At 40.3% G+C, this 23,171-nt stretch overlaps 2 protein-coding genes across 3 annotated transcripts; one reads left to right on the top strand and one right to left on the bottom strand.

Annotated features, from left to right (window-relative positions):
- Window positions 1–1,413: 1,413 nt before the first annotated feature.
- On the top strand, window positions 1,414–23,134 carry LOC6044243 (dnaJ homolog subfamily C member 7). 2 transcript variants are annotated; one of them, XM_038258407.1, is made up of 4 exons: window positions 1,414–1,784; window positions 19,175–19,425; window positions 21,295–22,344; window positions 22,409–23,134. In XM_038258407.1, exons 1-4 carry the CDS (start codon window positions 1,585–1,587, stop codon window positions 22,546–22,548), a joined length of 1,641 nt encoding a protein of 546 aa, XP_038114335.1. In that variant the 5' UTR covers window positions 1,414–1,584; the 3' UTR covers window positions 22,549–23,134. The 2 variants fall into 2 exon arrangements, with proteins under 2 accessions (XP_038114335.1, XP_001861782.1); XM_001861747.2 differs by lacking the exon at window positions 1,414–1,784 and adding an exon at window positions 18,605–18,836.
- On the bottom strand, window positions 6,331–12,371 carry LOC6044241 (zinc finger protein 850). The gene is made up of 4 exons (XM_001861745.2): window positions 11,924–12,371; window positions 9,783–10,494; window positions 8,349–9,717; window positions 6,331–8,282 (listed from the first exon to the last, which is right to left on the bottom strand). The coding sequence occupies exons 2-4, from the start codon at window positions 10,474–10,476 to the stop codon at window positions 6,602–6,604; spliced, it is 3,744 nt and encodes a 1,247-aa protein (XP_001861780.2). The 5' UTR covers window positions 10,477–10,494; window positions 11,924–12,371; the 3' UTR covers window positions 6,331–6,601.
- Window positions 23,135–23,171: the final 37 nt, after the last annotated feature.

The following is a 23,171-nucleotide window of genomic DNA, read 5'->3' as shown; positions in this document are numbered from 1 at the left end:
TATTTTTGTATTTTTGTATTTTTGTATTTTTGTATTTTTGTATTTTTGTATTTTTGTATTTTTGTATTTTTGTATTTTTGTATTTTTGTATTTTGTATTTTTGTATTTTGTATTTTTGTATTTTTGTATTTTTGTATTTTTGTATTTTGTATTTTTGTATTTTTGTATTTTTGTATTTTTGTATTTTTGTATTTTTGTATTTTTGTATTTTGTATTTTGTATTTTTGTATTTTTGTATTTTTGTATTTTTGTATTTTTGTATTTTTGTATTTTTGTATTTTTGTATTTTTGTATTTTTGTATTTTTGTATTTTTGTATGTTTGTATTTTTGTATTTTTGTATTTTTGTATTTTTGTATTTTTGTATTTTTGTATTTTTGTATTTTTGTATTTTTGTATTTTTGTATTTTTGTATTTTTGTATTTTTGTATTTTTGTATTTTTGTATTTTTGTATTTTTGTAATTTTTGTATTTTTGTATTTTTGTATTTTTGTATTTTTGTATTTTTGTATTTTTGTATTTTTGTATTTTTGTATGTTTTTTTTTGTATTTTTGTATTTTTGTATTTATGTATTTTTGTATTTTTGTATTTTTGTATTTTTGTATTTTTGTATTTTTGTATTTTTGTATTTTTGTATTTTTGTATTTTTGTATTTTTGTATTTTTGTATTTTTGTATTTTTGTATTTTTGTATTTTTGTATTTTTGTATTTTTGTATTTTTGTATTTTTGTATTTTTGTATTTTAGTTTTTTTTTTGTATTTTTGAATTTTTATAATTTTGTTTAAATTTTCAGTTGAATTGATTTGCAGCAGCTACTGCCTCTTTCTTTGACAAAGTTCTGCCCAAACTACACTAGTCAAGCTTGAAAACCCCATGCGAATGTATAAAACTGAACTGATAATGTATAATGCCGATTGCCAGTGTCAGATAAAAGTAACCTTTTCCGGAAAAGATCCGGCATCAAATTGTATGGTTTTGACGTTTGCTGAGGATGCCGAAAGTTTGATTATGTTACTACTTGCACAAAAACGATAGAATCATAAATTTAAGCTTAAGTATAGGACCCAATTATTCAGGTACGGGAATAGGTTTATTCTAAAGTTTGTTTTAAAAAAGTTATTTAAAGATACTTCTTGGGTAACCTCATAGTTTATAGAACCTTTAAAAAAATATCTGGTATTATATTGTTTAGGTCGACTTGATTCCAAGTTTGATTCACAGAGTATTCCGATTTTCCCACTGTTTAAGTATCGGTAGAGTATTCCGATTTTCCCACTGTTTAAGTATCGGGGTTTGCCTGTAAACATCTTCCATCAGAGAACTTTGAGAGCTTTTGTGCAATATTCACCACAGCACAGCTCTGCCGCAAACCTGTCAGTAGATCCGCGCAATATAAACACATACACAAAGCTCTCCTTTACTCTTTCTGTTTGTGTCGCTCGGATCAGCAGGCGCTGAAGAGGAAAAAAATAGAGGTTGGAATCGGAATTCCGTCAAGTTTTTTCCGTCTCTGCAATCCAGGTGGCCGCGAGTGCATTGTGTCGTTATCGGTTCCCGTGAGGTCTCTGTAGTTGCGGTACGAAATGGCGTCGGAAGTGATCGATCTGATTAGTGACGGAGACCAGGATCAGGAGGAGGTTATCGTCATAGACGATAGTCCCAAGACCAGTTGTTCCGAAGATTCACCCGTAAAGCAGGAGGAAGTGCCTGCGGCGGCGGACGAGGTACCGATTATGGTCGTGGACATGGACATTGACGAAGTTATTCCGATTAGCAATCAAACGTGAGTACCCATAATCCTGGGGAAAAAATACTAAAGGCGACGGTTCAATCGATCGAACATTGTGACGCAATTTGGTAAAAATGCTTCTGATGATTTTGGTACAGGCCAAATAACCTAAAAGAAGCAACCCATCGGACTAAGAGGTTAAGACACGCAAAACTTCCCGCACAAACAGTTAACCTTAATAACACACTAATACGAGCACCGTTTTCTCTTGCGTTTATCCGGACTTATGCTTTAATGCACCGTTCGCCCACAACATTATGCTACTATACCTTCCAATTGGCATATAAGGCATTAAATAGTGAATGAACGAGCACACCCCTTCTTTTGTTCGACATCGGTCTCAGCTGTTCTGAGCGGAATCCAGCTGATTGCATTGCAATCAGAAGTCGAATCAAATTGGAAAACTAGGTGCGGTTAAAACTCCTACTAGAATTTAATTTGCTGGAGGATTAAGAATTATAATGCATTACATTTTGAAAAGATTGTAAATTTGATTCCATCTAAAAATAGAATACTATTTTGCAGAAAACATGTGTCGGAGGATCTTCGCTTCACTTGGTACATGTTGAAACGAGTTTTAACGTGAAGAATTTTGGTTTAGTCACGTTTCATGGCTCACGTCATGGACCTCCAAAAGCTGACGATATGAACTGCAAATTTTATGATAAAATCTTTTGAAACGCATCTAACTTTATATTATCGAAGCTTGGATATTTGAACTGTTTTTGTTTTTAATAATTTGGATTTAATATTTAATTTATTGGAAAAATAGTCTGTTAGTATAACACATTGTATCAGCTTAAGGAAGGATGTTGGAATGATCACTTAAGCAAAAAGTCCTTTTTCGATCTGTGGTCCTAAAATTCAAAGTTTGCAAAAAGTCTTAATATGTACAACTATTTGAGCAATCTTCCACCATACCGGGTTCCTTGTATTTTTATATTTGGTTCAAAGTTTGTTGGGGCTTTCCTATGAGCCTTTGGCCAAAGAAGCCATTTTGTGTCATTGATTCACCCATTTAAGGCTCCATATAAGTGGCAGCTGTCCTGAAAAGAATGTAAGTTTTATACTGTGGAGGTATTTTCTGTCCGATTTGGTGTCTTCGGCAAAGTTGTTAGTATTGATGAGAGTTATTCAAAAGATAATATATAAAATAGCCAGTGCAAGTGTTATCTTCAGTTTATGTTTTTATCGATTTTAACAATTTAATTTTAATTGAAAAATTTGTATAATTAATTAATTGAAAAACTTTTATAATGAATTGTAAACTTTTTAAAATACATTGTATAAAGTTTTATTTTTGATATGTGTTAGGGGACAAAACTCGCATCTGTTGAGCCATTCAGTAGTTAGGTGTAGTAACCACCGAGTAATAAAATTTGACTCAGGTTATTTTTTCTGATTAAGAATATGTATGATTTCCCATTACCCTTTTAATTTTGTAAATTTTGATATTCATTTTTTGAATCAATGTTGACTTATCAATAACTCAGCACTTTTTGGTTTTTTTGCAATTTCTTTTTTTCATCCAATTTGCTGATTTTCACTATTTAAACAACTGATTTTGCAAAACTTGTGATAGAAACTAGCATGCTCACTTCTTATTGAGTTATTCATCACTCAATTTCAGTCGAAAATGCTCGATGCTATTCCCCTACTTAGATATTTTGGCAACTAATGATTGCAAAACAACTGTACAGGTGTATAATGTATTTTTAAACACTAAAAACACTTAAAATGTTGAAACCATGGCTCCTTATATCAATTTTTATATTTTTATTTTTTTTCGCCCCTTCCCCCCTCCTCGACATTAGTCAGAGTCGTGGGACATTAACTTCAAAAAATATTTGCAACGGCCTTAGTTGAACAATTGAAAATATGTATAAAAAAAACAATTTGAATCTACTTTTTTTAAATTTCAGTCAATGTGTCAAAATGAAACAGAATAATTATAAGATTATTTACGTTGACCATTTTTTAAATTAGGCTCTATTAGGTTTTCATTAACTGTACCTCGTATTTGATAAACAAAAATAATAATAATAATTGACTCAGAGCAGTTCTCTAGGATTTCGGTCATTCGATTTTTTTTGTATTTTTTAATCCGACTGAAACTTTTTGGTGCCTTCGGTATGCCCAAAGAAGCCATTTTGCATCATTAGTTTGTCCATATAATTTTCCATACAAATTTGGCAGCTGTCCATACAAAAATGATGTATAAAAATTCAAAAATCTGTATCTTTTTAAGGCATTTTTTGATCGATTTGGTGTCTTCGGCAAAGTTGTAGGTATGGATACGGACTACACTGGAAAAAAATAATACACGGTAAAAAAAATGGGTGATTTTTTTATTTAACTTTTTATCACTAAAACTTGATTTGCAAAATAACACTATTTTTAATTTTTTTATTTATTGATATTTAAAATATGAAACATTTGTGAAATTTTCCGATCTTTTCGAAAACTATATTTTCAAAATTTTCAAATCAATACTAACATTTTAAAAGGGCGTAATATTGAATGTTTGGCCTTTTTGAAATGTAAGTCTTGATTTGAAAATTTTGAAAATATTGTTTTCGAAAAGATCGGAAAATTTCACAAATGTTTCATATTTTAACATTGAAAATCGGACCATTAGTTGCTGAGATATCGACATTGAAAAATGGTGGGCTGTTTGGGTGAGACTTAGAAAACAACAATTTTCCTGTTTTTAAACATTTGCATTGCAATATCTCAGCAACTAAAGGTCGTATCAACAAAGTCCGAAGAAGCAAAATATAGAGAATTTTATCAGCTTTTCAAAAATATTTTTTTCAAAAGTGGGCAAACTTGTGCACTAATTTTAAAAATGAAAAACTGCGACTATTTTGAAAAAAGTTACATAAAAATGGCTATAACTTGAAAACGGTGCACTCTATCAAAATTTCACTAAAGTACTTTTTGATTGCAAATTCAATTTTACATCGAAAAATGAAGTTGAAAATTTGTATATATTTATATTTCGATTTTTTGAAAAAATCAGTATTGATTCATAAATTCATTTGGTCAAAGATTTTTTGCACAACCTGGAAATTTCTGAAAAGTTGGCATTTCCAGAGCAACATTTGAAAGGGGCGGTACGACATTGCTCTTACGGCCTTTCGTCCCATTTAAACGCGTGTAATGAAAGGCCGTAAGAGCAATGTCGTACCGCCCCTTTCAAATGTTGCTCCAGATTTTATGTCCTCTAAAACATATCAAAAAATGAAAAAAAAAATAAAAATAGTATTTTTTTGCAAATCAAGTTTTAGTGATAAAAAGTTAAATAAAAAAATCACCCATTTTTTTTACCGTGTATCATTTTTTTTCAGTGTAGTCCATATCCATACCTACAACTTTGCCGAAGACACCAAATCGATCAAAAAATGCCTTAAAAAGATACAGATTTTTTAATTTTCATACATCATTTTTGTATGGACAGCTGCCAAATTTGTATGGAAAATTATATGGACAAACTAATGATGCAAAATGGCTTCTTTGGGCATACCGAAAGCACCAAAAAAGTTTCAGTCGGATTAAAAAATACAAAAATTAAAATTGAAGAAAAAAGGCATTATGCTATTATGCTATTTAATAGCCTTTTCATTCTCAAATATATTGAAATAGTGAAAAGACCATTTAATTTAAAGTAAATTACTTTAGCAGCATTGAGTGAATTTAATATGGAAATTGTAAAAAAATATTGCAAAATTTTTCAAGAGTTAAACATTATTTTCAAACAAATATGATTGGAATTTTCTAGACTTTATGATAAATATACAAATATATTACAAATTCCCGACCTTTTCCCGATTTTTGTCGAATTTTTGACTTTTTCCCAACTTGAGTGGCCACCGTGGGAAGTTTATAAGAAAATACTTTTGGATTTTGTAAATTTTGATATTAATTTTTTGAATCAATGTTGACTTATCAATAACTCAGCATTTCTTGGTTTTTTGCAATTTCTATTTTTTTGTTCATGTTTTCATAACCTAATCCAAGAAAATAGAATAGATTCTGATGTACAGCTCCGTAAAAACTTTTTTTTTCAAAATTGAATTTTCTACAAGAATCTCATACTACAGTTTTGGGCGAGACTTGCGGCTAAATTTTGAAGCGATGTTTTTCCTCATACATTTTTGCGAATTTTCTCATGAAAACTTCAAGGATCAATAGCGACCCCAAAACCTTAACCGATTTGGCATATAATTGTCTGTAGTTATGGCTTTCTACAATTGATTAGCTGGTACAAGAACTGTGCCATCTTGGAATCCCGAACGTCTTATCAGTTCGCAGAATTACAAATTCAAAAATTGGCGCACTTCTCAAATCTTATCTGAAGCGTACTTATCTAAAAAGTGCTTCGCAATGTTATCGCATAATATAAATACTCTCTTTTATGAATTTTGTCCAAACTGTTTAAACCGTTAATTTTCGCTTGATTTTTAAATTGCATTTGGCCTATGAAACTATGATGTTACGTTAAGAAAATTAAGAAAACCACTAGTAATGAAAACTGAAATTTTTTGAAAATTAATAATTTTATTGATTTCTTTAATTGTAACATACATACACAATGTATTCTTCTGGAAACACGTTTCTTCATTTCAATCCAATTTAGCGCTCCTAATTACTAAACAACCTTTTGTTCGGAGCACTCAAAATACAACAAAATAATCATAACTAAACTTTATTCCAAACGTTTATCGCTAGCCAGTTTAGAAGGTGAAACTTTTTTTTTCTATTGCAAAAAAGTATAACAAATTAACGTGTTTTCTTATTCTGTGTCGCCCTCAAATGTGTATCGGCACGTGGAGCAACAGCTGGGAACGATCTGGAAACACGGCCGAGCACATTTCACACTGGAACAGCTGCGGCGGCGGCGGTGGCAGCAGCAGCACCGGTTCAGATTCCGGCTCCGGTGTAGTTTCCCTTTCCAGCTTGGGATTAATCAGCGGCGGCACGTACGTCGAAGCCGCCGGTTGAATGTCGTTCAGCAGCATAGCGGACAGCTTGTCCGGGCTGCCCTTTTCCTGCTTGACGGTGACCTGGGAGTAGTCCTGCGGGTTGTACGCTTCGCGCAGGAAGTTGACTTCGCGCTCCAGCTGGCGGCGGGTGAGCCGTTGGCTGCGCAGTTCCGTCGTGAGAGAGGCATCTTTGATGGTCTTTTTGAACTGTTGCTTGCGGGACGACTTGCGACTTGATTTGCTGTAGGAACTAGCGGCGGCGTCGTCGTCGTATTGACTAGTGGCTCGTGGTGTGGCCATTATGTCCGCGGGTGGCACGTGGCTGTTGGAGGACTTGACCGGCGAGCGGAGAATCTCCTCGAGGTCGTTGACGATGTCGCTGTTGAACTTGTCCATGTAGCGGTCCTTGCGCGAAATCTCCATCAGCAGGTTTTGGTTGAGTAAATCTTCGTACGAAGGAACCTCCTGCTGGTTCCGTTGGGTGGTGCTATTCGACAGGGCGTCCAGCGCAGCCTGATCTTGCGGATCTTCGTCTTCGTCCTGGCCGTCGTCCAGCAGGGGGAAGCTTTCGGAGGAAATCTTGTCCGAGGGAATTTCCCGGTACGTCGGCACCGTACGATTGCGCGATCGCTTGAACTCCAACGCCGGGTACGCCTCGGCGGAACTGTTGAGGGGTTGACTCTTGATGTCCTTGGTTATGACGGTTTTGGTTTTGCGCTTCCCGTCCGTCGCTGCCACGCGTGTTTTCTGCGTGTGTATCATCCGTGGTCGCGATCCGGACTGGGCGGGGCCAGCCGTTGGTGAGGTTTGTTTTCCGTGGCGCCGCTTCGGAGATTCCGTCTTGATGGGTTTATATTTTTTCTCTACGTTGTTGCTCTCGGAGCTGTTCACCAGGACCACGTTACTCAACAGGTTGATTCCGCTGTCGTCCAGCCCGGGTGGTTTGCCGCGAGCGGTTGAGGCGAGCAGTTCGTACGAGTCGATAAACTTGGGTGAAGCGATCAGCTTCCTGTTGGAGTTGCCGGCGCCGTACTCGAGCAGAATCTCGGCCGGGTTCTTCAGCAAATCTTCATCGTCCTCCCCGCCTTGATCATCACTATCGGCGTACGTCTCGTTGGCAGACGTCTTCTTCTTGCCCCTGCTGCTGCCAGTGTGCTCCGCTTTGTCCAACTCGTCCTGCTTGATCTTCTTCCGGCGTTTGTACTTCCGTGGGAACGTTGGCGGCTGGCGCTTCATGGCCGTATTCGCGTCACTGTGCTGAATCAAGTGCTGGATGAGGTCCATGGATGTGGCAAACAGGGCGGTGCATACCGAACAGTAGTAAGGCTCGGCCTGAGTTCCCCGCTTGAGATCGGGCGCCGAGTGATGCGACCGGATGTGCTCTCGTAGAACAACTCGTTGGTTGAAGGCACGAGGACATACGGAACATCCGTACGGCTTCTCGCCCGTGTGGACACGTTCGTGCTTCCGCAGCGTCCCCCCGTCGGCGAATGCCTTCCAGCAGAATCTACAAGAAGCAGGGGAAAAAGTTAGAATCGTGTTGATAACCCACCAACGAAATCGTAGTACAAACCTGCATCCGTAAGGTCGCTCGCCGGAGTGAATTCTCAGATGGATCTGCTGGGACGAGCGCGAGCCGAACGTTTTGCCGCACTCGTGACACGGGAACTGGCGCGATTTGGTGTGCGAGTGCCGATGGTTCATGAGACTGCGCCCGTCGGGAAACTCTTCCGAGCAGACCTCGCACCTCACGGTTTTGTTCCGGTGTGAGACCATGTGCCGCTTGAGACGTGCCTTGTTGTGAAACGATTTGCCACACTTGGAGCAGCAGTGCGTTCCGTAGCTGGCCCGTTCCCGCGAGTGTTCCCAGGCGTGTTTGAGCAGTGCGTTGTGGCTCTTGCAGAGCTTCCCGCACACGACGCACGACGTTTCGGTAAGTTCGAGACTGTGAAACTGCTGGACGTGCTCCTTGATGGTGATTTCGTCCAGGAAGGATCGCTTGCACAGGTTGCACTTGTGCGGCTCAAATCGGGTGTGAATTTCCGCGTGCGCAAGCAAATCCAGCGCTTCTGCGAACTTTTCCCCGCAAACGTTACACGACAGCGACTGAGTTTCCGCGTCGTCCACGTACTGCTCGTCACCGTCGTCGGTTTCACTGTCGGAGTCCTCCGTTTTCTCGTCTTCCTCGTCCTGCTCGGCAAGTCGCTTCTGCTGGTTCAACTGCCGCTGGCGGACAATCTGGCTGATTGGCTCGTGCTTCTGCTCGACAACTGCGTGGGCTTGCTTGATGTGTCGCTTCAGTTGTTCCTGGCGTTGAAACACCATCCCACAGCTGTCACAAAACGGGTGCCACTTGCCATCGTCCGTTGACTCCTGAACTAATTCTCCCTCGTGAACATCCGCGGCCACTTCCTCCACTATCGTTGTACCGCCACCACCGACGACACTATTGTCCAGCGTAGGTGGTTCAACTGCCACCAACGAGGCCGCATGACGTTGCCGGATGTGATCCTGCAGCAGTGAACGATCCCAGAACCGATCGCCGCACGTTTCACACTCGTACTGAGAATCGCCGCCGTGTATTCGGTAGTGGGACGCTAGAGCTTTTTCGCGCGCAAACGAAACTCCACACTTTTGACACACGAATGGCTTGCGATCGTCCATCACCGGGTACCGGGGCGGAAGGTTGACGAACGGTTCGATTGACGCGTTGAACTTGGACTCCGTTTGGGGTGGAGCCTGGCGAGCACGGGCCGCTGAAGAGGTAGATGATTTCTTGTGGGATTTGCTTTGGGAAGCTTTCGGTCGTGCTTTGGCGCGAGCCGGTTTGGGTGGTTTGTACGGGGCTGGTGCCGGAATCAGGAGGCTTCCCGGCTCGTCGTCCACGGAAGGCGACCGCCTCTTGATGGGCCCAGGTTGCTGTTCCACCATGTCGTACTGGTCTAAAGCAAAAGAAAATACGTTGCAGTAAGTAAAAGTTAAGAGTGTTGCAAATCAGCCAACTCACAATCGTCCTCCGGATCGCTCCGAATCGGTTCCTCGCTGTCGTCGGGAACGTACGCGTGCAGCTTCAGGTGGTTGAGCAGGTCACAGCGTCGCAAGTAGCGGGCTCCGCACAGGTTGCACATGTGCGGCCGATCGTTCGAGTGGGCCACCATGTGGTTCATTAGGTTGACCTTTTTGCGAAACCGTCGGCTGCAGAAATCGCACGGATAGGGTCGCGAAGCCGTGTATTCGTCCTGGTCGGTGGGCAGCGGAACCGTCATGTCGTCCTCTGCTCCTACAACGGCCGTCGCTCCCAGCTGATCGACCGTTACCTGGACGCACTCCTGGCCATCTGTTTGCACCCAGTCGTCCGTGATGACCTCCTCGGTGACCTCACACTCCATGTACTCTTCGGTCGTTTGGTGCTGTTCCTCCGGCTGGACGTGGACCACCTCGCCCTGGATGAGCGACCCGTCGTCGGCGGCCATGTAGATCAGGTTTTCGGGTGGGATCTGATCGATCCGACTGATTTCGTTTTCGTTCATCAGAAAGCCCCGGCCGTCGTGCGTCTGCAGAATGATCTGTTCGGTTTGGGCTGAGGCCGTGGTGACAGTTTCTATGTACTGAGATTGAGACGCCTCGCCGGCAATGTTGATGATCTTCATCTTGGCGTTCGGCTGCGTTGGATCCCATATCGTGAACGTCGTGTGGTCCATGGCGGTTGAGGTTTTGAGCTGTGGATCATAGGTATGTTTTCATTTCTGTGTATTTGGTGATTTTGGTCTTAAAGTTGTTTTTAATTTGAAAATTTAAGTGAACGTTGCACGCTTATTGAAATTTTGTTTCTTGGCTTGATTGAGGTTGTTTGGAGAAGACATAAGTTTTTCAAAATATTTGCAACGGTATGGTAAAATGTGCTCTAAACAATGCAGGGAAAAATATGTTTGATTTGAAGACATTTAAAAAACGTTACTTAATCCACCCTTAGGTTGTTGGTGCCTTCCTCACATTTAGAGGGTAATGCTATCCAAAATAGATATAAAAGGGTGTTCAGATCTTCAATCTTTTGAACTCGTCGGAAAGGTCTTTTGATAACCTATCCAACGACAGGTCGCATGATAGATCCGGACAACGTTTCTGTTAAAACATCTGAGATCCGGCCTCCAAAAAGTTCATAAATAACGCTTAAGTGCTTATAACTTTTTGATAGGGTCGGCAGATCTTCAATTTTTTGAACTCGTTGAAAAGTTCTTTCGAATAGCTTGATTGATTCAAAATGGTTCAGCCAGTGCCGAGATAATCCAGTGCAATTTTTTATTATCAACATCCCACCACACACACAGACATTTGCTCAAAATTTGATTCTGAGTCGATATGTATACATTAGGCTGGGTCTAGGAGGTCAAAATTTAATTGAGAATTTCGTTTTTCGAGCCTTTCCTCAGTAAGGTGAGGAAGGCAAAACCTTCTTGTGAGACTAAGCCTTTTAAAAAAAAAAAAAAAAAAAAAGAGCAGAGAAGGCTAGTTTTATTTCATTTTAAAAATATTCTCCTTTTTGTATTAAAATTTGGATGGTTTGTGAAAAGTTCTTGACACGCTTTCTTCACAAAATTTGTTTATTTATGAAAATGACTAGTGAACAAATTTTCCAAACCGCTAAATTTTTCAAACAAAGTTGAACAATGCACAATCCCCAAAAATATCCTACCCGTTTTGGGGAGGGGGTTGTTGTCTGTGCAGTTTTATTATTTTCGTCCAAATTCGCACCAAAATAAAATTACTGCCTCAGATTTATATTTGCGTTGATTCTAGCGCTACGCCATCCGAGGAGACTGAGCCGTGGTTTAGTGGTGTGAACCCATCTGTTTCGTATCGTACACGTGTTTTGAGGTGAAGTTGTGTGGGTAAATATGCTTTAACACACTTGCAGCAGCAACCAGCATCGGTGTGGTGATGGTGGACGTTCCGATGCATTTCTGCCTTCCCGATAGGCTCACTCTCTCGACTCGGAGGAACATTTTTCTGAGGTTATGGTCCAAGAATGAGGTTAGTGCCAGTTGCACTGCAGAATCAAAACAAACAGCCCCGCATCAGCTGATTGTAAACAAAACCCGCTGTTGGAGGGAGCCAACTTTAGCGCTGGAAAAGAAACAAACATCTTACCGTGAAAAAATCGCAAAATCACCGCGCTAAGAATTTACTGCGCCATATTAGAGGAGACGGCGAATCGATGGAAAAAAGGAGCCGCACAGACTTGAGCAGGCAAAAGAGGCCCCTCTGAAACGTACAAAACGAACCGAGCAGCAGCCAGAGCGAACACTTCTTTTTCTTGGTGTTGTTTTTGCGAGAGCGCCTCACTAACACGAATGACGTTACATCACCACGTTTTTCGAGCCTTGGAACAGGTTCCGACGATCCGGGCCGAGTCCCTTCCGGCCACTTGTGAAGTTTCGAGCTCCCACGGTACGGCGATCGACTTTTGCCACTTTCGGTCACTGGTTGTGTTTTTTTCTTCCTTTATTTAGATGAACATAACCACGAAATTTTTCCACTGCGCGAAATGACAGCCAGCTTTCGACTCGTCGGGAAGGGAGCGAAAGAGACGGAGCGAGAGGGTTCGCCAGAGCACTGTGGTGAATTCACCACACTTTTTTCTTGTGTGTGGAAAGGAGCAAGGTGGTGGTGAACGCAAGGTGGGGTAGTTTGAACATTGAATTTTGTTTTTTAGTTCAGAAACCTTTAACTTTTTGAAGGAAATATTTATGAATTCAAATATCGATGCCGACATTTCAAAAAGCATCATGTACAAACCATGCGTTTTGAGAAAAACGCATTTGAATGTTGAGCATCCATTTTCAATTACCATTTTTATATAAAAGCAAAATAAGATGATTACCATTTTTATATAAAAGCAAAATAAGTTGTTCTAATGATAACAAACGATGAAAAACGTTGCTTTTGTTGATACTTGATCATCCATATTCAATAAAACATTATTTCCATAATTTTATTTGAGAAAAACAAACATAACTTCTTTTGAAATCACCAACGTCGATATAACCCTGCTGTCACTGAGGGGGGCGCTTTGTTATGATTCGTTTTTCTTCGTCGAATGTACATGGCGCTTTTTTCATGTTGCTTTTTTTTCGTCACGAGGTTTATGTAGCCTTTTGTTTGACAGGTTGACAGGGCTATATAAACAGGGACTGCTGATGGCAGAGATTTTGTTTATGTTACTTTATTTAAAATCATGATTAAACAGACTTTACTGAAGTAACTTTTGCTCATTTTTGGTGGAGAGGTAGCTTATTAGAAGTACTTTCAGAATATACAATAACCCAGAAAGTGTCAAAATGTACATGATGCCTTTTGAAATGTTACCGTCGATATAACAACAATTTTTCTAAAGTTCTATAATTCCAAAGTTCTTAAATTATGAAAATCTTAACTAAAAATGAATAAAAAAATGAAAATCAGATTTCAGAAAATCAGATAAATTTGGAGCATAAGGCTTTCTAGTCAGAAATTTACCAACACATTCAAAGTATGTTAACATGACAGCTGGACGTTTGTTTGCATCAGGTTTCCTATCTCTTTCTAGCAATTTTTTTTGTCAGGCGACTTCTAGCTGGGTTTTTTGACTGACTGCCCGATATGTCAGCCAACATACTTCGCTGGGCTGTGACAGCTACAGCTCGATCTTTGTTTGCATCAGGACACTGTGACGAGGAGTTCGTCATTTTTGAGTTAAATTATATTTTTTTCACTGGGCCTAGAAAGCCTTATTTTTGGAGTTGTTTTTTTGGTTAGAGACCTAAACATTAAAAAAAATATATAAAAGAACTTCGGATAATCGAGTACGAACTGTAATTGAACTTTTAAAAACCCTAATTTTTTGCCATCCTCACCTTAAGGCTAGTATGGAGATCGGAAGGAATGGGGTCAAGAAACAGCTTTACGAACAACAGAACAAAGGAGAGGGAGCGTTTTCTTGGGGCTTTTCTTCACCCTCTCTGGCTTGCTTTCGCTGCCGCTGCTGCCCATTTGAAATTTGGAACCGGTCAAGGAATATTTCAAATGGGCAGCAGCGGCAGAGTGAGCAAGCCAGAGAGGGTGAAGAAAAGACCCAAGAAATCGCTTCCTTTCCTTTGTTCTGCCGTTCGTAAAGCTGTTTCTTGACCCCTTTCCTTTGGAGCCGCATATTGGCCGATATCTATCGACTCAGAATCAAATTCTGACCAAATGTCTCTGTGGGAAGTTGGTCTGTGCACTAAAAATATACACTCGAATATCTCAGCACTGGCTTAACCGATTTTAACCGTTTTGGTCTTGTTCGATTCGTCTTGGGTCCCGTAGGTCCCTGTTGAAAATTAATTTGATTTAGAATGTTTCAGAATGCGTTTTTAACTCTTGAATTCTATAGTTTTTTTAAAGGTCCTAGAAACATATGAAACATAATAGCTTTCGTTTCAAAAACCTTTCCATAACCAAATCTTAAATTCTTAATCTGAGTTTACAATTCTAAAATTTTTAAATATATTTTTTCAATTTTGGATTTGTTGGATATTTTTATTTTATATTCCTATTTTTTGCATTAAAATGAAAAAAGTAATCAGAAATGGTTTTTGATCATATTTTTTTACCGTTGTATATAAAAATTAACAAGGGCTTTAATACCCAATTTCCAAAAAAAAAAAAAAGTTTTTTTTTGCCAGTAAATTATCTTTTCAATTCACGGCAAGCCAAGAAATTGTTCCGTCTTCTTTGTTCTGCTGTTCGTAAAGCCATTTTTTGACCCCTTTTCTTGGGAGGTGCGTATTGGCCCTACTGCTTAGTAAAAATCTTTTCGTGACCCGTTTCTTCACCATTTTTATGGAGTTTTGCGTTCTTTCCGAAATTGTACTAGCCTTAAAGGTTTTTTTTTATTAGTTCCTATAAACAAATGTAAACTTGGAATGTATTCCGATAACATTGATGGACAACGACATTGTTTACATTTGTTTATAGGACCTTACAAAAAAAAAGTCAAGAAATGGGCAATGGAGTACCCGACGCGATGAAAAAAGTATTTCTAATGGAGCAAACTGTTAAACTACCACTAGAATCGGGTAAGCCATACATTGAAAATACGCCACACTTTTTAATCAAGTGCCCAAACACATGAATGATTGAATAAAGCCACATCATAGATCTAATTGGTTTGTGTTTCAACATCAATCCAAATCACTATCAAATGCAAGTGTTTGGGCGATTAACTTTTTGGTATTTTTTGACACGTTATTGTCATTCGGGTGGCTCAAGCTTTTCAAGTGTTTTGCTCATGAATTTGTCCTACTGTCTTGAACTATTCAAAGTGATGAGGAAAACACTTGAAATTGATCTTAAGATCTACACAAAACAAGCACTTTTCAAAGTCAACGTGATTTTCCACTTGAATTTAATGTGTTTCACTGATTGATTTTAGCGCGACTTTTATCGATGGCTAGAAGCGAGGCTAGAACGAGTAGCACAAAAATCTCTCCCGTTTTCAACTGGCCAACCGGCGCAGTGGTAGCGTGCACGACTAGCAAGCGAGAACCTGTATATCGCTTGTACGTACTATTATTTTTCAACACCATTTAAAATTCAAGTGTTTGGCTATTGAAATTATTTCATGACCAATCACCGCAATTTCGAGTGTTTTGCGATTGATATTTGAGTGCTCTGTACTGCAGGGTCAGATCATGTGCGAAACACTTCGATGAGCTGTGTGATTTTGCTCAGTGTAGAGCATTCTACGTGCGTATGTATTGCGTGTACGTACACGAATATATTCGTGCGTACACGAAACGTCATAAAGCTCTACTATCATTAAGACGGTCAAAAATGAGAAAATCTCATCTAATCTAACCATACCGCAGGTAGTCTGTCGAGGGCATCCTGGAAAATGCCTTAGGTTGAGTAACGCTTTGTCCTTGCCCGCCTAGCTCTTGTCATTATTAACATTTCTAGAGATTTTTTTGAAAAGGTCCTAATAACATATGAAAAACATTAGCTGCCTCAATGCAATAAATTGCTTTGAAACAGCACAAACGTTAAAGGCAACTGCGTAAAGTTAACCGCAAAGATGATTCGTGATTCGACGATCTGAACACGAATGTTCAAACAGCAATACAATTCGGAAGCCATTATGCTAAGAAGTGTAGGCGTGCTCCGGGACCCTCGGGGATGGGACATTGTATTTCCACAAATGCCCTGGACACTATTTGCCGTGGTTATAGCGCCACAACTCGCTCAGACGGTAAAAAATGTGAAAATTGAGCCAAACACATTCTACCGAATTTAAAGAGTAGAAATCTGTTTTTTATGCCTCAGTGACAAAAAAGGGACATCGACCCTACGTCATGGTAGGTTTCATGTGTCTTTGCTAAACGTCAACCAGTCTACAATTTCACCACTCTCACGTGTTCTGCTCTCACCCTGTGTCAGTGCTGCTAGTTGCACTGTTGCTGATTTGCAAAACTCTTTATTAAAATAAATTGTTTGAGTATTAAATTTTAAGATATCTAAAAAAACACCGTCTCTTGATGCTATGGATGCACTTTAATGCTTTGAAACGTATGTTTTTTTTTTGTATTTTATGAAGGGCGAGTCCATGAACAGGTCATACCCCTTTGTATGGGATGTCGTTTGGACCTCACCAATCTACCTGAAATTTTCAGGGATGGTTTGTACATATAAAACTAGCATCTGGCCTAACGTCAAAAATCTTAAAAAAGGCTATTACTTTGGCAAAATTCAATTAAATTTAAAAATTCAAAATGCATCTGAAAGGGCTTATTATTATTATTAAATTATCACCAGAAAATGGGATCTAAGGGGCCCTCCGAGCAAAAATTGAGCATGAGCATGAGCATGAGCATGAGCATGAGCATGGTTGACTGCCAATGAGCTGCTACTCCGTTATTGACGGATCAGCTGAAGTTAAACAATGAATCAAAAATGATCAGTGGGAGCCAACCATCCGTTCACTGTTTAACCTCTGAAAATCCCTACTTTATTAGTCAATACCGGCGCCCTCCCAAGAAGCCTGCAGTTCAACGAAAGGGAGGAATGTTAGTCCGATAGTTGAAGTTGCAGACTCATCAAGCACACAGTTTTTCGCTATATACTTGTTGACACCGCTTGAGACCGTTGAATCCACAGCATCTCCTTCAAGCATCACATGATTATTATTTTTTTGGGTTAGTAGGATAAGGTATTGGCTTTTCGATGCCTCCCGAGCTACGATGCTATGGGGAAGACTTTCATAACAAACCCGTCGGCGAGCCTTCCGAGCAACTATGCTATGGGAAGGTCTTTTTGGTTAACAAACAAAGTCACTCACACACAATTATTTCACTCCACTATTAATTAATCCAAAATGTCAGTGCGTCTTTCGATCATTATATAGAAATGACTTTTTTACCATAAAAAATAAATCCTTATTCGAAAAAATATACACAATTTACCCGACGCCGCGCCTTCCGATCAACGATGATATAGGAAGGGCTTTGAAAATCACAAAACAATTAATTAAGATCACAAAAAAATCACAAAACACACCAATTAGGGGAAATTCTCGTATGTTTGGCAGGTTAAGCACTCGCTCCTAACTCCATCCAATTTGCTGATTTTCACTATTTAAACAGCTAATTTTGCAAAACTTTTGATAGAAACTTGCTTGCTCACTTCTTATTGATCTATTTATCACTCGATTTCAGTTGAAAACGCTTTTAATTAGCATTAATTGAGTGTCAAAGTTCTGACCTGCCAACATTAGAGGCACGCTGGAATTAGGTGCTTTTCCCCTACTCAACGAAAATTACGCTCAAGACACAAACTATTCAGTAAGTCATGCTATTATTCGATTACCACAATCACTCACTCCATAAGAATAGCGACACAAAAGCACACCAAAAAATTAACCTGAATAATCACGACTTCGCGTTCCCACTTCCAGCGCACCAATGATGCTATTATTCGATTACCACAATCACTCACTCCATAAGAATAGCGACGCAAAAGCACACCAAAAAATTTACCTGAATAATCACGACTTCGCGTCCCCACTTCCAGCGCACCAATGATCAAAAAATTCAAAATGCATCTGAAAGGGCTCATTATTATTATTAAATTATCACCAGAAAATGGGATCTAAGGGGCCCTCCGAGCAAAAATTTACAACTAAAAAAATCACTAAAAGTAAAAGTGTCTATTTAATATGTTAAACTGCCTTACCCAAAGCGTTCTCTGTCTCAGATGGTAGTCTCAAATGTCCCCTACAAGCTGCAGGTCGAACCGAGTTGATATCTGGATGGAACACTTTTTAATTTAAGTTTGAAAATTTTGTTATTTTTTCACTAAAATGCCAATAACTCCCTTTAGATTTAACCAATTGGGAAGCTTCTCCCTGCATTTTGTTGCATTTTTTAAGCGCGAATTTTGAATTTTATGTCTTTGTGTCCCGATTTGCTCTACTTTCCGTTGACTAAGATTGCTCATATTATGGCCAGGTGCTAGTTTTATATTACAAACAATCCCTGAAAATTTCAGGCAGATTGCTGAGGTCAATGCGAGATGAGTATGCTTTGCTCGTGTACTCGCTCTTAAATTTTCAAAAGGTCCTATCTGCATAGGAAACCCATGACGGATAGGTTGTTTTGAAAATTTAATTTATATTTGATCGCAATTTATGTATTTATTATCAATAATATTGTCCACACCGGCACCACTGCCAAAACCCAGAACAGAGAGCATATAAATTACTCCCTCTCTGCGTTGCTGACTGTGGCCCCTGCGCTCTGTGGTGAAGAGCATAGATTCCACCCCGTGCTCGGCTGTTGGTTGCTAGGATTGACCGCAGGCAGACTGTGTTTTTCTTCCTTCTCTGCTGCTGTTGCTGCTCGCGCAAGGGGAATTTCGTCACCCACCATTTGCGTGTGGCCATTTCCACTGCTTAAAATTCGGTGCGTGCCCTTGGCCGGAGAACCGTACTACGCAAAGTGTGATCTCATTATTTCCCACATCACATCGCAATGGAGATTGAGAACGTCAGGTAGGTGTTCGATAAGAATAAGGTTGGTGGGCCCCGGTTCCGATCGGGGTCATTCGAGAAAGTCGACCACATGAGACATGAGACGACATTTAAAAAAGGAAGGAGAAAAAAGTTGGGTTTTTCTGGTACTGCAGGTTTTGTGTTGTTGCTGTGGTTGCTTTGATATGGCGACCGACGTGTTTTTTTATTGGACTTGAATTTCTCCGGATCTTGCCGGAGACTGGTGGCGAAAATATCCATAAGTTGAGCCAAAGATAACTGTTTGCGAGTTGTTTGCGGTCGCGCTCTTTATCATAGCTCTGATTCCTGTTATGTCTTTTCTTTTCCTTGTTTTGCAGTCTCGCCGAGGAGAAGAAGAACACTGGCAATGAACTGTACAAGATCAAACGGTACGATGCGGCGCTCAACTCGTATTCGGAAGCGATCAACCTCTGCCCGGACGTTCCGGCCTACTACGGAAACCGGGCGGCCACCTACATGATGCTCAGCGACTACCGGTCCGCGATTCGCGACGCCAAGCAGGCCATCCAGCTGGATCCACAGTTCGAGAAGGGCTACATCCGGATCGCCAAATGCTCGCTGCTGTTGGGTAAGTTCCATCGCCAAGGCATGCACAAACCCAGCCAACTCTTATGTAAAACAGAAAATGCACCACTGGAAAATGCAAATTCTTGAAATCAAAATGCGCATTACAAAAAATCTCTATTTTCAAGATAACTTTTCATGCCTAATCAAAAGCCGTCGTTTTCTGTTTGCACTTCCGAGTTTGTATGTGTGACCGACCGACCATCAGGTCGTGCTTTTTTTTGGGAAGGGAACTAAAAATAACCACCAAAACAGCAGCCGCCAGCAGTTGTGGTAGCTGCGCTATCGTTGGTTTTATTTGCCTACACACGAGCTTTCGTCTTCTTTTTGCCAGCACAATTAATGTTTGCGTTTTCCTCTTGCATCTACACCTGTGCACATGCATGGTGGTGGTACGAGCAATTCGTAAGCTGAAGAAGAGTCTCGCTTATTAATCGAACACCCCTCCGAGGGTCACTTAACCCAGTTGGGTTTATTGATCTGGAGCGCGGGTATCGCACATATGTGTGAGGACGGGAGTCTCAAGATATGTGGCCAATTACTGCTCTTCTAGCGGCAGGTGGAATATGGATGGTGGTGGGCTTATTAGCTGGAATTGGGGGAAGAATGCTAATTTGATGCTATTTAAAAATGGGAGCTAGCCAAAGCACGTGCTATGCTTTGGTCTGAATTAACATAATTTTTGAGAAAAATCTAGAAAAACTTAATTTTAGGTTGTCTTTCTAAGTGTCATTCCTAAAAGTTTGTGTATAACAATGCCAGCTTGTTAAACAATTTCTAGCCAAAAAGAAATAAAGCTGCTTCATATTACCTTGCAGACTAAGGATGTTGTTGCTTGAAGTAGACGTTGTTTGAAACAATCGTATTTTGTTATGTAAACAGACAAGTCAGCATTTAAAACTTTGTCTGTTTACACCATCTGGTACTGAAGCGTTTTCATCACTCAAATAGTTTCTATACATATCTCTTTGGTTTCCCAAGTCTTCTTGTTTGTCCTATATAAGTGTTGTCTGGATTCATACACTCGCTAACGATTAGGTCAATTTTGCTAGCATTTCTGGGCATGATCCCCTAGCAGAGTACTGAGCCCAATTCCCAAATATTAGCTTGATTGGTTGCGACAGAACCTCGCGCTTTGACTTTGAATTTTAAATGCGAATTAACCAGTTTTTACCAGTTTTGAGCGACTTAATGCATTTTGCATTTTTCAAAAACCTCACGAGCTCAAAGTTCGTGTCCCAGGGAACAACTTTGCCGTATAGTGCAAAAGTATTCGTCAAATATTAAGAATGTTACAGAATTTATAACTCCACCGCTGAAAACTTCAACTTTCCGCTCTTCTGGCAACCATCAGCTTGCTTGGTTGCTTAAGCGTCGCGAGGCCCTCCTCATTCTTTTCTGCAGTAGCAGCAAGTGCTGCCAGAAGAGAGTGAAAAAAAGATGAAGTTTTCAGCGATGGAGTTATAATTCTGTAACATTTTCAATAGTGGACGAGTCTTTTTGCACTTTACAGCATAGTTGTTCCCTGGGACACGAACTTTGAGCTTGTGAGGTTTTTGAAAATGCAAAAAATAAGGGGCTCTTAACTGGCAAAAACAGCCACGGTTTAAATCCCATTTAATCTTTAAAGTCATTTTGATACTCAGATTCTAAAAACTTTTTAATTTGAAGAGACAATTTTCCTGACTTTTTTGGGCCTCAACAGAAACTCTAAAAAAACTGTGAATTCAAAAATCTTAATACATATCTTGGCCACTCACGTGTTCCTACTTTTTTTTGCAAAGCATCAAATCGATGAAAATAAATCTCTCTCAAGCTAAAATTTATAAAGAAATTAAAATAATATAACAACCACGTTTAAATCCCATTGCAGGCGACCTGATTGCTACCGAGCAGGCCATCAAGAAGTTCATCGAGCTGGACCCGGCCAACCAGGCCCTCCGGCCGGAGCTGCTCGGTCTGAAGCAGCTGCGCGAGCTGAACGAGAAGGCAGCCTCTTGCTACGACAAAAAGGACTACCGGACGTGTCTGTACCACTGTGATAACGCCATCAAGATCGCCCCCGCCAGCATACACTACAAGCTGCTGAAGGCCGAGTGTTTGGCCATGCTGGAACGGTTCGAAGAGGCCGGCGACATCGCGATCAGCATTATGCAGAGTAATTCGACCAACGCGGACGCCATCTACGTGCGCGGTCTGACGCTATACTACAGTGATAATCTGGACAAGGGTCTGCTTCACTTTGAGCGAGCCCTTCAGTTGGATCCCGACCACAAAAAGGCCAAGGAAATGCGGGTGAAGGCCAAACAGCTGAAGGAGCGCAAAGAGAAGGGCAACGAGATGTTCAAGGGAGGCAAATTCCGGGAAGCCCACGCAGTGTACTCAGAGGCCCTTGCCCTGGACCCGCTGAACAAGGACATCAACAGCAAACTGTACTACAACCGCGCACTGGTCAACTCGAGATTGGGCAACATTCGCGATGCGATCACCGACTGTACGTGCGCGTTGGAAATTAACGATAAGTACATGAAGCCGCTGTTGCAGCGCGCCAAGTTGCACTACAGTTTGGAGAACTTTGAAGAGTCCGTCAAGGACTACGAAAAAGCACTCAAGTACGAGAAAACCATGGAGATCAAAAACCTGCTTAAGGACGCTAAGCTCCAGTTGAAAAAGTCAAAGCGTAAGGATTACTACAAGATCCTGGGCGTGCCCAAGAGTGCCACCGAGGACGAAATCAAGAAGGCGTACCGCAAGCGAGCGCTGGTCCACCACCCCGATCGTCACGCAAACGCCACCGAGGCGGAAAAGAAGGAACAGGAGAAGAAGTTCAAGGAGGTCGGCGAGGCGTACACGGTTCTGTCGGATGCCAACAAGAAGTCACGCTACGACAACGGATGCGACATTGAGGATCTGGAGCAGTCGGGTAAGATAGATTGAAGACCATCGAAGATGACCAACTTTTCTCTAACGATTGCTTCATATTACAGGCGACATTGACCCGCAGCAGATGTTCCGCCAGTTCTTCCAGTTCCAGGGCGCGGACGGCGGTTTTGGCGGTGGCTTTGGAGGTGCCGGCGGCTGTGGCGGTGGCGGCGGCGGCAACAACTTTACATTCCGCTTCGGTTAAGCATGAGAGCATGGAAGACACGCGCGAGAGGCACTCCCACGTCACACACACCCCAGCTATGGAGCAGTATAATTCAGCAAGCAAAACAAAACAAAACAAAAACATACTGAGCGATAGCAAACAAAAATGGTCGCGGCGACAGAAACGTCGTCGCGCATCAAATGTTTTATTTTGGAACATGGACGGTAAGGAAACGGGCAAGACTTAAAACCTGTGGAATGGTATAAATGAGAAACAGGATTTTTCAGATTTTTTTTTTAGTTTTTTTTACGTGAGTCTTTATTTTTACAATCCCAATGCCAATCGCTGAGATAAAACTAAACTCAACTTGATCAAGATGTTTGTGTAAAAAACAGTGCTTACACTTTTTCAATATAAAAAATCAACTTCTTAAAAAATGTATTTGTCACATCAGATAAGCAAAAAATAAAACAAAATAAACATAATAAACATAAACAAAATTGTTATAGTAATGGAAAGTGTAGATTCCTATGTCAAAGAATAGTAACATTCTCAAACTACTTAAACATTACTGTCGATTTGAAAAATAAAAAAAAGGGGAAAACAGTTTACAAGCAGCAGGAAATTGATGGGTGATATCACTTGATCCGAAACGCAACCCA

This window comes from Culex quinquefasciatus, chromosome 2 (assembly GCF_015732765.1).
Source record: "Culex quinquefasciatus strain JHB chromosome 2, VPISU_Cqui_1.0_pri_paternal, whole genome shotgun sequence".
NCBI classification, from domain to species: domain Eukaryota; kingdom Metazoa; phylum Arthropoda; class Insecta; order Diptera; family Culicidae; genus Culex; species Culex quinquefasciatus.
This window is presented reverse-complemented; position numbering and strand designations above follow the sequence as displayed.